Source organism: Dermacentor silvarum, chromosome 1 (assembly GCF_013339745.2).
Source record: "Dermacentor silvarum isolate Dsil-2018 chromosome 1, BIME_Dsil_1.4, whole genome shotgun sequence".
NCBI classification, from domain to species: domain Eukaryota; kingdom Metazoa; phylum Arthropoda; class Arachnida; order Ixodida; family Ixodidae; genus Dermacentor; species Dermacentor silvarum.
In genome coordinates this window covers 252,265,231-252,283,106 of record NC_051154.1, presented here as the reverse complement: position 1 = coordinate 252,283,106, position 17,876 = coordinate 252,265,231, and the positions used below count along the sequence as shown (strand labels likewise).

At 46.1% G+C, this 17,876-nt stretch overlaps 1 protein-coding gene across 2 annotated transcripts in view; it reads right to left on the bottom strand.

Annotated features, from left to right (window-relative positions):
• Nucleotides 1-4,857: 4,857 nt before the first annotated feature.
• The window catches only part of LOC119437048 (bolA-like protein 1), a 36,599-nt gene continuing 23,580 nt past the window's right edge, over nucleotides 4,858-17,876 (bottom strand). The window contains exons 5-6 of one of the 2 annotated variants that reach the window (XM_037704117.2): nucleotides 10,697-10,765; nucleotides 4,858-5,096 (exon numbers count right to left, since the gene is read on the bottom strand). In XM_037704117.2, coding sequence (XP_037560045.1) covers nucleotides 5,007-5,096; nucleotides 10,697-10,765 — 159 coding nt within the window. In that variant the 3' untranslated portion in view covers nucleotides 4,858-5,006. The remainder of the gene's footprint in view (nucleotides 5,097-10,696; nucleotides 10,766-17,876) is intronic. The other variant, XM_037704118.2, reaches the window with a different exon arrangement.

Genomic DNA, 17,876 nt, shown 5'->3' with positions numbered 1-17,876 from the left:
TAAAAATACATCAGCGTTACTCAGAGCCAAAAATAAAAAGACGTCCGGCCGATGTACTCGGCCGGACGTCTTTCGGCCGGCCGGAAGTAGGACATGAGTACGGAAAGATCTGCTCAGTCTTGCACACGGTGAACAGCTGTTGGCTACTAAGTGGTTCATTTGAGAAAGGAAAGGTTGGCGCTATCTTCTGCAGCCCTTGAGGGAGCACGGCTCAGCGCCAAAAGCTGCTGACAAGTTTCTTTGCTGGAGAACACATCCTTCCCCCCCCCCCCCCCGCACACACACACAATCAAAATTTCGGGGGGGGGGGGGGGGGGGGAGACCGGCGCAACTCGGCTTGTTCAGATGGGTTACCCTAAAGAGGCGGACAATATACTTGCAGGGGAAATCGCAATGCCCTGATAACTACAATTTAACTGTTCACTTTAGATTAAGTTGTGAATTTGACCAGTTCTTTAGTACTGCCTGCTCAGCGAAAGTAGTAATTGACGACTAGCACCAATTTTGACATCTGTGCCTTCAACGCATAGGCGGAAAGTTTTCATTTTTCCGGGGGGGGGGGGGGGCGCTGGGGCCCGACAAGCTTTCCGAAACTTACCCATATATATATATACCCTCTGCTAACCATTTTCTATTTCTAGCTCTATGGCGACAGCAATTATACCGACACTTCAGACAAAGTGTCGCGGTTGTCGTCGCCGTGTTGTTCCGCCGCATTAAATCCAAAAGCCATACACATGAGCGACCCATGCCCTATGGGTGCGGGAAAAAGCACGTAACAGTGAGCCGAAAATCATGGCGGCTTGATGGGCATTATTTCCCATGCGCTCAATATTCGGGTTAGTTGTAGGTCACGTAATCAAACGCGAATGGAAAGGAGAGCACGCGTTTTCTCCTCTAGCCCTGCCGTAGCTGTGAATGACTGTGCGCGGCTGACGCTTATGCGGCCCGCGTGCCATATCTAATTGTTGGTAATCATTGGTGGGTGCAATGTTAAGGGCGAGCAAGGATGGCTGCTAACTTCATGCGCGCTGTCTTCCTTGCCGGGCTGTCTTTCTGCGCCCCTAGTGTTGCAGAGTTAAGAGACACAGGTCATCGCAGATCACTCACAGAGGCCGTCAGTAGTGGACATAAAAATAGGCAGATTGTGATGATGAATCTAATTTTCAGAGTTGCGTTGAATCGCGCGGCTGTACGAACCGTTCGCCTCCGCTGCCGGCGTTCTTCACAATGCTTGCGTTGTGAAAGCGAGTGCTCGAGGTCATCCAGGGAGGTTTACCGGGTCCGTGCTTACTATGTCCACTATGCTTACTATTTTAAGTTTAGGTGAACGTTTACTACAATTTATATGACCACTATAACTAACGTATAGACTCGTGTAAGGGCCACACTTTTCTGTCGCGATTTTGACGAGCCTTTCATGGGACAGGGCTATTTGACCTCATTTTCCAACTACGAGTATGAAATCCGCCGTAAACCTCCGCGATCGCCTCCTCTCGACATCCAGTAGCGACGCGCGAAAGTACGCTGCGCTCGACAATTCGCTGTTGAGCCCGATCAGAATCAGCGCACGGAACGCGATTGCTTTACGGTTGGATGTCTTTTTTTTTTTTTAATATTGGCTGTCAAGTTATGGGTGCGGCCCTTACACGGGTGCGATCCTTACAGATTTACACGGTAAGAATCTTCCTTCGTGTAATTTTGTGTTCTACTTCGCTATAACTAATACTGCTTCGCCTTCCCGGCCCCAAACCCTGCACTCTTTTTTATTTTTTCAGTAATTTGGGTCCGAGTATAAGCGCTGCTGCGCATGACTTCTAAACTTCTATTTATTCTGATTTTGAGTGAATCCGGCTTGGCATCATTTCGGTTACTGAGTGAATTATATATACAAGGTGTTTCAGCGAACAGTTTCCAAAATTATTAAAGGTGGCGTGTGGCAGATAGTACAATTCTAGTTCATGAGCTCGTCTACTCGAAGAGGCGGGAATTACTTGCACAAAAATTGAAATGCATAATTGACTAATTAACAAAATTAACCAATTAAGTTTTTAGCTAATTACCTTATGGTCCATGTTGCAATTTACAAATTCTAGCCGTGGAGTGAGGATTCACTTTGAACTAAATCTCAGGCTGACACCAGTGTCGAGATATTAATTATCTAACTTTGCGGAGAAATACATTGGCGTGCCAGTCACTTTCTCAACAAAACGTCGTTTTATGCATCAAAGCACAAAAGTATGAAAAGAACAAATTATGGTATTTTACGTGCCAAAACCACGATCTGATCATGAGGCACGCCGTAGTGGAGGACTTTGGAATAATTTAGACTACCTGGGGTTCTGTAACGTGCACCTAAATCTAAGTATACGGGTCTTCTAGCATTTCGCCCCATCGAAATGCAGGCGCCGTCGCCGTGATTTGATCCCGCGACCTCATGCTTAACAGTCCAACACCATAGCCACTAAACAACCACGGCGGGTAAGCGCAAAAGTAACTGGAACGCCAATGCATTTCTCCGCAATGTTCGGGAATTAATATCTCGAAACTGGTGCCACCCTGAGAATTAGTCCCTAGTGCATACGCCTTGCGAATTCCACGGCTAAAATTTGTAAATTGCAACACGGGCCATAAGTTCATATGTTAAAAACCTAATTGGTGATTTTCCTAATTAGTCGATTATGCATTTCAAATTTTTGTGCAAGTAATGTCTACCTCTTCGAGTAGACCATGCAGCTCATTAACTAGAATTGTGGTATCTGCCACAGGCAACCTTTAAAAAGTTTTTGAAAGTGTTTGCTGAAACACCCCGTATTTATGGCCTCTGCATGCAATAGGCGATGTTTACATCCGTAATGCGCAAATGTTGTAAATAATTAGAAGAGCTTTTTTTTTCTTTTATTTTGTTGCCAGTAGTTAGCATTGCCTACTGGAAAGAGAATCAATATTGAGACACATATCACTCAGGTGCTTTTCACACGCCGTTGATAGAAGACTCTGCCGAAGGGGTCACTGAAGTCTGCATGTTTTTTTTTTGTTTTGTTTTTTTCAGGGTCAAAAAAGCATGCAAAGTAATTTGAAGTGAACATACATCAACATATTCATTCTCTGGGTATAGGCTATCCATTTAGTTGGCTACCTCCTTCTCTTAAAAAATATAATAAACTTTGTCCTTTGTATATATTTAAATATATTGTGTCTGTGCGTGGTGTCCTCAGCAGAAATTTTAAAAAAATGTTATAGGGAGGAAACACGGATGAGGTAGCCGCCGCTGGTGCTTCTAATGCACCTGTCCTCTTATTGTCAGGATTTGCCGAAATAAAACTAAACGAAAGTATAAATTAAAAGCCGTGCACGTTCGCGCCGACAATGGTGCCGTAAGCTTTTAGCCAAAACAAAAGTGAAAATGTGGAGGCAACGCAAGAGAATCCTCAAATTATGTGGGTAACAGAACTCCGGTAATGACATTTTAGGGGCGGGGGGGGATTTAAATATATTGTGTCTGTGCGTGGTGTTCGCAGCAGAAATTAAAAAAAAATGTTATAGGGAGGAAACACGGATGAGGTAGCCGCCACTGGTGCTTCTAATGCACCTGTCCTCTTATTGTCAGGATTTACCGAAATAAAACTAAACGAAAGTATAAATTAAAAGCCGTGCACGCCCGCGCCGACAATGGTGCCGTAAGCTTTTAGCCAAAACAAAAGTGAAAATGTGGAGGCAACGCAAGAGAATCCTCAAATTATGTGGGTAACAGAACTCCGCTAATGACATTTTAGGAGCCGGGGGGGGGGGGGGGGGGGGGGGGGCTCGGGGCTGCGGTTTGGACTGCGGGAGGGGTGCCAACCAGGAAACAGCGGTTAAGAAAAAGGTTAAAGAAACAGAGGGGTCTGTGGAAAACAGGGATGCAGATGAAATCAGCACTGGGAACATACAGAACTTTCAAGCAAGAAATTGCGAAAGAAAATATCTATGATAATTCTAGGGGAAGTTCTTTGTTGTTTGAAGCCGGGACGGGAGTATTGCGGACTAAGATGTACCGAGTCAAGTACCAAGGTATAGACACGTTGTGCTGTGCGTGTGGAGAAGAAGAGGAAACGGCTGAACACCTCATACTTTTCTGTAAAGGGCTTAACCCTACAGTGCAAAGCAATGGGGCTGATTTTTTCAAAGCATTGGGGTTTAAGGACAGTGAAGGCAAAATAGATTTTAAGCGGGTAGAAATAACCAAACGGAGGTTATCTGATTGGTGGCTAAAATCAAGGCAGGGGTGAAATTTCACCCACCACAAAGTACAAAATATGTTAATAGTCACGGCTAGGTGGCGTATGCCACCGCCCGATTTAAAGGGTTCAGCCTCATCCATCCATCCATCCATCCGTTCTCGCGCCTAATACAGAAAGCAAATCGAACTTCGACAAACGTCCCCTACAGAGACCAATATCAAAGGTTAATCCTTATTCTTAATTAACCAGCAAACATTTTGCGGGTGAAGCCATTTTGCACCCCCTCCTTTTTTTGCTTTCGTTTTGACACCTCTGTCTGCCTTCAACCGTGAAGTTAAAATGTCGCCAAGGTTTTTAGCTTCATAAACAATACTTTGGCAGTGCACTCTTTACGTACGTGACATATTTTCTGAAAGTATTCGGAGTGTTAAAGCTCGGCACTTGGTGCGTTTTCCTCACTTTCTATTTTTTGCGAATGGACCCGATTTTCAAGGGATATCAAGAGAGCGTTTGCTAAAGCAATAATTCATTCACGTAAATACAATGGTTCGCTATTGACGCCGGAATTCTGCAACTGTTCGTTAAAGTGAGAAGTTTGTTCAAGCCATTTTCGATCAACTTTTGTATTACTGTAATCAACAAAATGATGGCGCTATAAAACAATATAACCGTTGAAGGAAACAAGCGTAACTATATAATTATCGCATGCTTTTTTTCCCTGTGTAACACACGACCAGCTTTCTCTAGAGCTATGTAAACAACCACGGTCGCTACAACTACGCTTTAGTCTTTTTCTCGGCCTTCCCTCTTCATCCCTCCAAGGCAAGGTGGCGATTTTCCTGTCTTCGACTGCCACTTGTGCGGCGTCGATGTCTGAAAGCAAAGAAAGGTGAGGACATTTATATACACGCATATTATACATATATATATAAAGAAGTCGCAGTTTTGCGCGAAAGACGAAGCATTGATAGCGTTGAAAAGTATTCGACAATTGCACGAAGCAACGTTCGTAGTTTTACCGGCCGTATAAATTGCCGTAAAAATTTGCCTACTAAATTAGCATGCACGATGTCACGCGCGCACATACGAACATGAACCGATCTCACTCGATGACCGCGATTACTCACTGTCACAACGGAGGGGAGCGAACACTTCTGTGGCCTTTCACTTGAACGCAACCTCCAGCACTAAGCGCACGACAGTGCACACGCAGCCATTTCAGCTCGCCGTCTTTGCTCCTGCCATATATCACAGCCACGGCCAGGCTAGTGGAGGATACGCGCTCTCACATGCCCCTCACATGCACGCTTCATCATGTGTCCTCCAACATTGGGCGTGCATCAAGCCACCATCCTTTCCTTCTCATCCACAGCACATGGGACCTGATATGATCGTATCGCACACGGACTTTACACGGAACCTCACGGCAGCAGAGGAAATTCGCCTGGCATGACCATATAATTGCTATCGCAAAAAAACAAAAACAAAAAACATGTTAACAAGTCTATCATTACAACATGAAGTGCTATGCAACTAAACGAGTTCGAAAAGAGCACACTTTAATTCCTTCACTTTGTATATAGTAAATGTTCGCACACATTTTCATACATTTTAATAAAGATATTTATCAACCTTATGCAAACGCATATTTGGCATTCGACCACCGAAGTGGAGAATTGAAGTTCATTCCTTATTTCTCGTCGTCCGGGAGATTTACTTGCTCATCACCTTCATAGTGAATACATAGCTGTGCCTACCCCCCCCCCCCCCCCCTCTTGTTATCCTTGACGGAAAAAATAAGGGTATCCATAGACGTCTGTCATGAACCGTGACTGCTAAAAACAACGATGCACAGTTTTTCAAAAGGAATTCACGAGATACACAGGTACACGAGCGACAGAGCGACACGAAAAAAAAAAACCCAACCTGAAGATTACCACGACAGCCGACAAGCTAATGATATGATTCTCAAATATTGAAGGGCGAAAGCTCATGCAGACATTGGTTGCATTGACGGCATGCACGTGGTTGATGTCTGCATGTGGTTACAGCACGGGAGGTCCGCAAAAAGAGTATGTAGCTGCACGGGGCAACAGACGCAAAGCAGACACATACTGGTCCATAAGTCCACAGGAATGTTGGAATAATAGACGTATGCAGTGGAGAGAGAATTGATGCGTTCCTCCTAACGGAGGAGAGGGGGCGCATCGAGGCACCCTAATTCTAATTCAGCAAAAAGCCCCTTGTTTTGTAATGCAGCATCACTGGTAGTGACATCTTGCGACGCCGTATATTCAACCAAAGTGCGCAAATAATTTATTGCAACGAGCGACCGTATTTACTTACGATGCTGGTATACAGACTTGTTTGCAGTGGCACATATGAACAAAATCAGTGCTTTTGTACATTTTCCCTGCTCCGACAAAAGTGTCGTGAAATACAAGAATGCTTTTCGAAGCCAACAGAGAGAGAGATAGAAAGAGAGAAAGAATAAACTTTAATCAAAAGAGCACACGAGCGTAGGTAGCTCCTCGGGTTGGCCCTTAAGGCCGTCCCTATCTCTCACTTTTAAATACAGCAAATAAATGTTTTTCACCACCACCACCTCGGCTCTGCAGTGGGTGGTCCCCTCACTACAGCGGCCTTAGCTGCCCTTCTTGCTTGGTTGACCAAGTTTCTCTGATCCGTCGAGTCGGAGCTGGACAGTGCTGCCTCCCATTGCCGTGTGTGAGCTCTGGTGTGCTTGCGCAAGCCCATGCCCTGTGGTAAAGCGTTGCGCATTGATTGCTGTCAATTTATTCCTAGGAATCTACCACGCAGGGTGTATGGCGTGGTAGATACTCGAGTGTGGATATGTGTTTGTTTGGAGTTTTCAACATATTACGGCTTCCTCTCACGTCAGAGCATTGTGAGGCGGCGGTAGTGTTCTTCGTGAAAAGCGATAGTGTTGTAGTAGGATGTGTGTGTAGGTTAATGGTATGGGCTCAGGGTGGAACTGCTCGACACGCCCCTCTCGCGGCTCCCGGTGTGCATGCGCTCACGGCAGGGTTGGTAATATCAATAAACGATTAATCGATTAAAAGTATCCCGCAAAACGATTAATCTTCATCAATGTCCACCTTTCATTTAATCGACTTAATTGATTAAAAATGTCCGATTAATCGTTTTCGAGAGTTTGACAGGTGTTGCGTGAAAATATTGAAATCGTACTAGAATAGCGGAGCACGAGCAGTGACTGCGCGGCTGTGGTAGAGCAACTGTCGACTGTTTATCCGAGTCCCGAGTGATGCCGAGCCGAATGCTTCCCCTTTCTTTACCTCCACCGTACACGCCACCCGAAGCCGGAGGCTGAAAGGCCCTCGCAATTCAAGGCATACTACAGCAACCCAGTCGTTGATTGTCGTGCCATTCCCAGTCCACTAAAGACGTAAAACAGCATGTGCGCCGGTTTGGAGCACGTATTTGACATAACAATAAATTTCATGTCGATTGCAGCAAATCTGTAGCTCCCGAGCGTCTATTCTCGCATGCTGGTTGTGTGGCCATTCAAAGAAGGTGTTGGTGCCAGCCAATTGACATTCCTTCGCTCTGTAGAAAAGAGCACGTGGCTTAAAATCTTAAACCATGGTTTTTGGTGTGGTGGTGGTGGTGTTGCAGGAGGCGGGGTTAGTCTGGGATACATAGCCGGCAATTGTCCCGCCCGAGCCTCCTATGAGTTGAGATCAGGGGTGTGTCACCAGGTGTCGATGAGCCCCATGTCTCACAGGAAGGCAATCAGCACTCGTTGCACTCTTTCCTGACTGCCGCGGGCCCTGGGAAAACGACGTCTTCAAAGGTCCTGTGCGAAAGACCACTCTTTTGCAAACTGTCGACCATCGCGTTTCTTTCTGCATCGCACTGTGCGCATAGCCAAATGAAATGTCCAATGTCGCTGATATCACCACTGAAGGCATAGAGCGGGGAAGCGCAACGTCCAGTCTGAATTAAACGAAGCGGAGTCGGTTCTGATGCGGTAAAACAGCATCGCTTCCTCGCGAATAAGTCCGGACCATGGATCACACAGGCTTGGTGCGGAGTCTTGTGGATCGCCCTAAAGTGATTACGGATTGCACCCTTAGAGTTCTGAAAATGCTTGGCGCTCTCACTTTTGGGACACATGTCAGCGCTAGGCGGGCAAGAGTGTCAGCTTTTTCGTTTCCTTCAATTCCTACGTGGGATGGGATGGAATTTTACGTTAAATTCCTTGCTCATTAGATCTTTGATCAGTACTAGATATTACCTTGTAAACTTATCTCGAGGTAGGCTAAGGTGTAATCGTTGTAATGCTGACTTTGAGTCTGTGCAGAATAGGCCCGTAGTTTCCGCAAGGCCACGGTAATTGCGGCGCTTTGTATTGTTTTAGACGAAATTACTCGATCCAGGCGGCCAGACCATGATACATCAAGGAAGGGTGTGCAGAATGCCGCTGCGCAGCTATCTGTTTGTGCACACACTGACCCGTCTGTGTACGCTTGTAGGTGGCTTTGATACACTGTGCTCAAGTGGTCTAGTACAAGGATCTTAGCTTCAGCAGTTGGAATGGTGCTTTTTGCCAGTAGCCAGGGTACATTGAGGCTGCAGGTAACGTCCGAAAAAGATCATGGCGGGTCGAGATGACTCCGTTTATGCCATTCCAATCCTGAAAATCGGAAGGTGTTCCGCACCACATGAAAATGGGAGCGAGTTCTTGCTCTTAGCCACCGGAGAACCGCCTTGCCTGCGCGGGACTCGCCGAGCCTTAATAGCTGCATGAGCGAAGCGTGAGATACCAAAAGGCGCAGTGGGAGAGACTGCTTCATTTAGGTGGTGGTGGCAGAGACCTTCCTGTTTGAAACTGCCCGAGGAACTCCCATCGCCAAGCGAAGTCACTTTCTACATACTGCTTCCAAGCGCTCGAATTGACTCGGTGATGGTTATATATGAGTGGCAACTCATAGAGAATGCGGCTTGTTAGTGCAGCGTTCAGTGTAAGCACGGACACTAGATTCTTTCCCCAACGTACACCTGCCAAGTGGCAAATTGCGTTGTCCATTTGCACTGCTCCAGCCACAACATTTTCAACCACGCGTCACCACAGTATCTTGCTGTCTATGCAAGATACTGCCCAGGGAACGAACACTAGTTGCACGACGAATTGGATGGCCTCCGATATCTAGCGTCAGACGTGTTCACTTCCGCCTCACTCCAGTAATTCTTTTTCCCTGTGCTTACTGCAATTCCTTGCATATTATAGTTGGATTTCACCTTTCACTTCTGCCATTTTCTTATTTCTTGTTTAACTGTATTGTACAGGAATTCACTAGTGCTATTTATCCTGTTTAATGCTGCTCTAAGTGCCATTTAATAACATATAATGTTTATATGTTCAAAGGCCACTAGTGCCAACTCTATTTAGCTTTATCAAATTAATGATTAAACTTTATACACTTGTATTTCCAACTTGGTTCCACCTCTCAAGCATTAAACAATAGAGTTCTAGAATAGTAGATAACTTTGTTTCAACCTTTTTAAAGTGGCCGACAAAAATTTCAATTAATCGATGTAAAACCCTTCATCGCAAGCGATAATTCGATTAAAGACTAAAATGATGAACAATTAATCGTTAATCGAATAAAAAAGTTAATCGACCATCCCTAGCTCAGGGCGTAAGCGTGTGCCTGCTGATTGCCGGGTAAGGACTCGTGCCCCGGTGTCCACACAATTTGTATGTATGGTGGGAGCTGGCGCGCCACATTCAGAATGCGATGTACGGCCCTGGAAAAATTTCGCGCATGCCGCCTGAGAGTCCGTCAGAACTATGACACACTTCCACTGTGGTCTCGTCGTCATAGCTAACGCTATCGCTAGTTTCTCTGCCTCCACAGTACTTGCCACGGAAACCGACGACACATTTATTTCGGTGCCTTGATAGTCCACTGCGCTGGTGACGAAGGCGGTGCTTCTTGCGGTGCTGGCCGCGTCTTCGTACAAGACACTGGGGTAGTTCTCGCACTTCCTCGCGAGCGCCTGCGCTCCGGTTGGTCGCCGTCCGATGTGGAAGTTAAGGTGCATGTTCCTGGGAATCGGTGAGACGTGCATAATTTCCTGTATTCGCGTGGGGATTTTTGTCAGTGTGCTGCTCTTCCGTACGGCATATAGAAGCCAGCAGACAACGAAGCCTGTGGTTGCCTGTCAATTTTGTATGCTTATTATACTAAATATTGATACCCAGGGTTCCACTGATTCTCAGACTTGTTCAAGAATGCTTCTTGCGCATTATGGTCCACCAGTGACACAAGATGTCGCCACCAATGCTACCGTTCCTGGGCGAGCCTCCCGGTATTCCCGCACAGTACTCCTGTACAGCACCATATGAAAAAAAAAAAAAAAAAAAAAAAAAAAAAAAAAAAACTAATATGTCTAAGCGTTGACAAACGAATCAATGCTATACCAACCTCAACTGCGAGAGCATGAACCGGATTCTTCAGCTCCTCTTTCAATGCAGCGTATACCATGGCATGTTGCTGTGATGTATGAAGAAGAAGAAAACAAACAGGTTAGCTATGACTAAGTGGATGACTAGGACTTGGTCTCAGCCTGACATAATTAAACACAAATAGATGAACGAGGAGCAAGCTTCCGATCCCGCTACCGGAACGTCGGAATCCTAGAAAAAAATACCGACAAACCTCAGTGCGCCCTAAATAGCGGTGTGTATCAAAAAGTTCCGAGACTGCCCGAGTTTTGAAGAAAGTAATTCATTTATGTGTATTCAAACACTCTCACCTTCGAAAATAGTCCCCTTGCACAGCAATACAGTGCTCCCAGCCTTCCTGCTAATTTGCGAATACGTACGTCCTAAAGTCTCTTTTTTTGAATGAGTCGAACACCCTTCTGTGATTCGAGTTTGATTCAAGCAGTCGTGTCAAAAATAGCTACCTTTGAGCAGTTTTCATTAATTTTGAGAAGACAGCGATATAGTAAGAAGCAAATCCTTACAAATGACCTGGCTTTCACGTCGAAGGTCTTACTATAGGGACCAAACTTAGGTGTACGGGTACGACCCTGAGACGAAGCGACAGTCATTGTAGTGATGACGATTGACTGATTGATGAAAAAATCTTTATTGAATAAATAGAAAAGACAAGGGAGCGGGAAGGATGGATCCATAGTCCAGGACTGCAGTGGCCGGTGCCGTATGCTCAGCGTGGTCTAAGAGACCCATAGGATCTCCATGACCATCTTATTCCCTCTATAAACATTTTCATCATCATCACTGGTCCTCGCTCGAGCTGACTTGGAGATCCAGTGATGATGATGAAAACGTTTATTGAGGGAATAAGATGGTCTTGGAGATCCTATGGGTGGGGGCTCAGGTAGTGGACTCTACTGGCGCCGCCTGCCTGCCGGACTTGGTCCAGAAGCGCCATCTGCACCTCTGGGTCTGAGCTGGCAAGCTGTACCTCCCATTTCTCCGTACTGGGGGTTAATGGTTTACCTACAGGCAATTACCTAGCCTATTGGGTTTCCTCTTGTTGCAGTGGAAAAGCCCAACATATACACAACCGCAGAAAAAGAAGAAAAAAGGCTAGGCATCTCTGCAGCTCGATGTAATGCATGCTCCTCGTGCATGCATTAGGCTCGACGGTAATTTAGGGCGCAGGCTCCTTTCCAAGCGTATCAACCCTGAAGGAAGCCGAACGCCAGGCAGGGGTACACTAGTGCCCATTCGAACCAGTGGGTGCCCGGCGGCGGCGGGAATCCAACCCACAACCTCCAGCAGCCGAGGCGGGCACTCTACAACTAGGTCACGGCTCATCGAGTTTTTCAGTGCTCACAGTATTGTGCCTCGGGAATTTGTCCCGAATGGCCAGACTATGCACACCGAGTTTTACTGCCAAGTTTTAGGGCGTCTGAGGGGGAGGTCGTTTGGAGAAAACGGCCCGAAAACTGCACGAGGGGCCGGATGCTGCACGACGACAATGCACCCTGTCACACATATCACTCCGCACACGCGAGTTTCTCGCCGGAAACAACATGGTTTCTGCCTACAGATTTGGCTCCCGCTCATTTCACTCTTCCAAAAATTAAAAACTCAGCTCAAATGTTGCCATTTCGGCGCGATTGCCTTAATCAAGCTCACATCGCAGAAGGATGCTAGATTCCTTCCAAAAAAGAAGACATCCACGACACATTCGCAAAGTGGCAAGAACATTGGGAGTGCTGTATTGCTGCGCAAGGGGACCACATTGAAGGTAGTAGTACGCTTTATTTCTAGAAAACAAAATGCAGTATTAAGGAGGGAAAGTGGAGGAAAAAAACTGCTCGTGGCAGCTTGACCAGCCCCAAATACCCGTAAAACAAAAGGAGTAGTAGAGCATAAACACAATTTTTCTAATTGCTTACAACTCAAAAACTATAACATATATCATATATATAAACATCACAGATGAATAAAAAAAATGCATTAAAAAAAGAAACACCTAAATGCATTTTCTAACCTTACATAAAAGCATGCAACTTGCACACGGAAAAAAAAAAAGCAAGAATGTCAGAAGGAGAACAAGGCGCAATATAAATTTCATTAATAGAGAGTTTTAGATTAGGGGGATGCAAGCGTTGGGGCCCCCTAGGGCTTGAGGCCGCAGGACTGTGCATGCGCAGACCCTTCTGCACATGTGCAGTACCACGGCCCCAATCGATAGGGGGCCCCAACGCTTGCGTGCCCCTAATCTAAAACTCTAATATTAAAGATAATTTAGTAACTGAGGTAGCCTAGAGCGCAACATTCGCAATCCATAGTTGATGTGCAATTTTGGCACATGCCAATACTCTGGCATTATAGTATTGTAGGGAGCTTCGTGTGGCTTCAAGTTAGGTGAGAGTGTCTGAACGCACACAGATAAATTACTTCTTTCAAAACAGACCCAGTCTCGAAAATTTTTGATACCAACATGGAATTTAATATAGTGCACTCGCTCCGGCCCGCTCAGTCACCTGTTATGCGGCTACTCGGTGTAGGCTCGATGTAGCAGCACAGCAGACAACCGAGCGGGCCGGAGCCAGAAGGTCAGTGCCAGAAGGTCGCGATGTCCCATGTGAGCACCACCTTCTGCGTCACCTCTGGGTCATGAAGTCGAAACTGGCTGCAGAGAAGCAATTACTTAGGGCGCTCTGAGGCTTGACAGTATTTTTTTTTCTATTGTTTCAAGGTCCTGGACATTTCATTTAACGCAATTAATGAAGACTAGAAAATGCATCATGTCAGCACTCCTTGAAAGGGCCCCTCACCAGGCCACATAGAAAATTTTGGTTACATGCTGGTAGTTGTTACGTGCCCTCTAAGGAGTGTTCTAGCGCAAATTTTTTTCAATTAGTTCATAATTACCAGAGACAGAAATACATGAGGTGCCGCAAACCCATGATTTCAGCAGGCGAGCCAACATTGACAATCTCTCCACTATTGGAGAGATTGTCAATGTTGTCAACATAGCCTGCGCAAGCGAAATTCCTTCCCTGTGTTCTCCCATACCGGAGCCGGAGGAGGATCGCATTCTTTTTTTTCGTTCCTTTTTTCTCTCTCACGTTTTTGCTAAGTGGCGCACTTCAGGTGACAGTCTCGCACGCGATACGTTACGTTTGTCTCGTTTCGCGCAGCGGACGATTTTGCGCGGGCTGCACGAGAACACCTGATTAGCGGTACAAGTTGGTGCCACAATCACGAGCACTGAGGCAGGCGCAAGAAGATGAAAGAGCATGATCGTGGCGCTGGAACACGGTAGAAAATGACAGTTTCGGTCCACGGGCGCGCGACTGCACGACGTGGGAACAAGCAGACGAAACGAAAGCACATCTCTCTTGCTACAGTACGAAGTAAAACAGACACGCAGACATTCAATTTGTATGTTTTATTATTTTTCTAAACCTTAATTCGTCTACTGAAGCAACAGATTAAACAAATAACTGATGTTGCCTTAAATATTTCTCGAAGTCATGTGTCACTATGAGCGACGTCACAGCACTACCCTGTACGTAGATGCACTTGCGCGATATACGTAGACTATATGGCTGAAAATGCGGTGCTCACGAGAAGAGCAAATGGCGTTTGGTTCGAAATGTAAGCTTTTTACTCGGCGCGTAGGGATGTAATACTTAGCAGACATGACCGTAAGAGCACATAGTATGCACTGCGCTTGTCAGCTCAAAATGGCCAGACCTGGTGAAGGGCCTTTTAACGCCTTTAATGCATTTGAACAGATATTTGTCTGGAAGGCGACTAGGTGTATTCTTCCACACTAGATCACCCTCCAGCCGTTAATCTTATCTAGATTAAAAGCTTTCAACTCTGCGCCCAGGCAGGCCATGTGCAAAGGCAATTCACATTTGCTTACATTTATCAAAGCCGAACATGGAGTGTGTACATGATTGGACGAGACCGATAGTCACAATATAGAGTGTTTATTTACTTACAACATTAAAAAAAATGCCAACGAAGTGTACTCGGATCTCGTCACTATACATGAATTATCTGCCAAGGCAGACATTATTTTCATTACAAACTTAAGGGGCGTGTTTATATTGAAAGCTAAGCGGAATCGTCATAAAAGTCTTGTTCAGTGTTCATTCGCATAGCCAGAAAGGGGGTTTGGGGGGGTCGAAACCCCCCGAAATTTTTTGACGAATACCCCCTCCCTCGCCTTTCCCTCGGAACAGAAAGTTTCAGGAGATGTGCTCAGAAAGAGTGACATGGATGAAAGGGCAAGCTTGAATGTGTGAAAGCAAGGCGAGAGCTAGTGGCAGTCTGAAGGGAGGGGTGGGGGGTTGTCATGGGGGCGATCTTATTTCCCAGGCACAGAACATTGCGGCCCCACTCATGGCGCGTCTCTACCTCATTATGGATCGTGTGAACCATAACTGCTGAGGGGGGGGGGGGGACCAGCGCTAAAAATTCCACACACTGGTAAAGATGGAACGAGTACGTGTATAAAACTTGGGAGATATTGTTGCTCCCCACCAGGCCTTCGTGTCGTCAAAGAGGTTCTCTCGACTGAATCGTCAACCATGCCAAGCGGAAGAAAAGCATTCCGAAAATAGTGCGACCTGCTTGTCCAAGAGACGCATAACAAGAACCCCCCCTCTCCCCATTTTTTTATTTCTTCCTTGTCTTTCCCTTGTCTCTGACTTTCATTATGTTAATAAACTTGAGAAGAGCTTGCTCTTAGAGTAGTTTGTACACGCTGTTAAGAATGAAAACAGGGCAATAAACGGGACAAGAAAGACCTACAGAATGCCGATTTGCGCACAGCAAAATATATCAAGGATACTGGGCCAGGGAAGCTAAGAAATAGCCACAACAAACGGGTGGGAGGGTAGGTAGGTGAATGGCCTCGAAGTCCACGCAGAAACAAATATAGGAATGCTAGGGGCTGCCGCGCCGTTCGACAATCCGGTGAATGTTGAAGAGTGCGACAGTGACTAACAGAAAATAATTTTAAGAAGGGGAGTGGGGTGATGGACACGAGGCGAGGGGGGGGGGGGGGATGTGCATAAAAGGCGTCAAGAACGAAGTTGGCGGATAATTATGGACATAAAGAGACCGTCTCTTCACTGCCCGATCGCTCAACACCAGACGGCCGTGGCCAGTCACTACCTCATCGTAACATGTGCTGTGGAGAGCCCATCCTAACTAAACATCTCGGCAATTTTCGGAATAGATTTCGAAATCTCTTGGAGGTACCGGCCCTTATTTTACTGCGAACTACGGATGCCATAATTTCACAAAGGCTTCTAAAGAGGAAGCAGCCCTGCTTTGGACTGTCTGCCTCATCAATTACCGAGTGATAAAATCACAATATGCATCGTGTGATGCCTACAATGTCATGATCACAAGTTACTTCCAAACATTTCTTCAAATAAGTCGGACAGTAGGTCACCGAAAGTGGGTGCATCATATGACACTATTGAAGTTCAAGCGCAAAGCTTCGTTCCTGTGTTTTTAAATCTAGAATAATATAGTATTACCACAATGCCGAAAGAGCGACTGATAGATCTGGCTGGAAAACAATGGTTATCTCTTCTTTTACCTGGGCTGCAAAATGCAAATAAGAAGACAAACGATATGCGCTGTTTTGTTTTTGTTTGTCGCCATTCTTAGCGCTGTGCATTTTTCCAAGTCATGTACCAGCTACAGCAGTAGCGCACCCAGGATCTCTGCCAGGGGGGGGGGGTTGACAGTTTGCCAATACTATCTAAACAGCACTAATTTCAATTTCTTCACGGGAAATTGTCAAACAATGCGCTTTTTGCGAGTGTGCAGACGATTGCGCGTCTTACATCTTAGTTGCAGTACTCAAATGCACAAGGAAAGAAAAGGGGTTAAACAAAACGGGGGGGTTAGGTCGGCCTCAGGGGGGGGGGGGGTTACACCCCCAAGCCCCCCCCCCCCCCCCCCGCCCATATACAGGTTCTGTTTGTGGGAAGAAGCAAGTGCGGCGGCAGCTTCATTTTACGCCAGACTTTCACGAGCCAGAGGGGTTACTGCACGTGAAGCTGCACTTTGCGGTGCCACGTGTGTAATCATGTAACTGAACAAATAATTTCACTTCATTTAGGGCTGTATTCTGATACTATCTACTTCGGCGATAGTAATGCCTAGGCGACAAAATTGCCTCCAGGCGCGCACTGATTGACCAAAATTGAATGACGTCGGGCTCAACCAGCCAATCAGCTCATCCAATTTTGCTAAAACAGCCAATCAGCGTGCACCATTGGCAGAGGTGTGGCCAAGGCAAACTATCGCCAAAGTGGAATGTTTCAGAATACGGCCCTAATTTCTGTCTACATGGTCATTTTCAAACGTAAAGAACATGTAACTAGGTTTTAGAGCGAAAGCTCTACTAGGCCCTGTCTCAAAAGGTCATTCATCATGTCGCAATGACCTTGAGCTGCCGGAGCGCAAGTGTGGCAGGTGTGACATCACGCCACATGATTCGCTGTGGAGAGGCGTCGCAGCTACGCTCACTTGGAGCCTCGGCGCTGCGGTACCATGTGACTAGGCAAGGGTTTAACAGCTGCTTCGCCAGCGCTTGGTTGCTCAGTCTTGCCAAGGAATGCACGCCCGCTGGGCCATCTGTGCATGCACTTCAGCGCAAGCGACAGGCTGAATCAAATCATCCAGTAGATATAGCTAGACGGCAAGCTGCGAAATCTCAAGGAAAGGCAAAGTTGGCTGCTGAAACACCAGAGCAAAGGGAGGCCATTAGCACGTTATAGAGTAGCTTACCAAGCGCGGAAGCGTGCATTAATTACTGTAAAGCAGAACGCCTCTATACACCCATATACAGTTGGCAACACTCCATTGGCAACAGTTAAAGAATATAAATATCTTGGCCTGGTAATATCAGACAATCTCAGGTGGGACTCTCATGTTAAAGCCGTGACATCTAAAGCTTTGAAAAGACGTTTCTTCCTTCAAAGGTGCCTCCATCAAACTACACCATAAATTACACTACTTGCCTTACTACATTCGTTAGACCTATCCCAGAATATGCAAATGTCTCCTGGTTTCCCCATACTAATAAACTAATAACAATGCTAAAGAGAGTGCAGAGAAAGGCAATCAGATTTATTTACAAT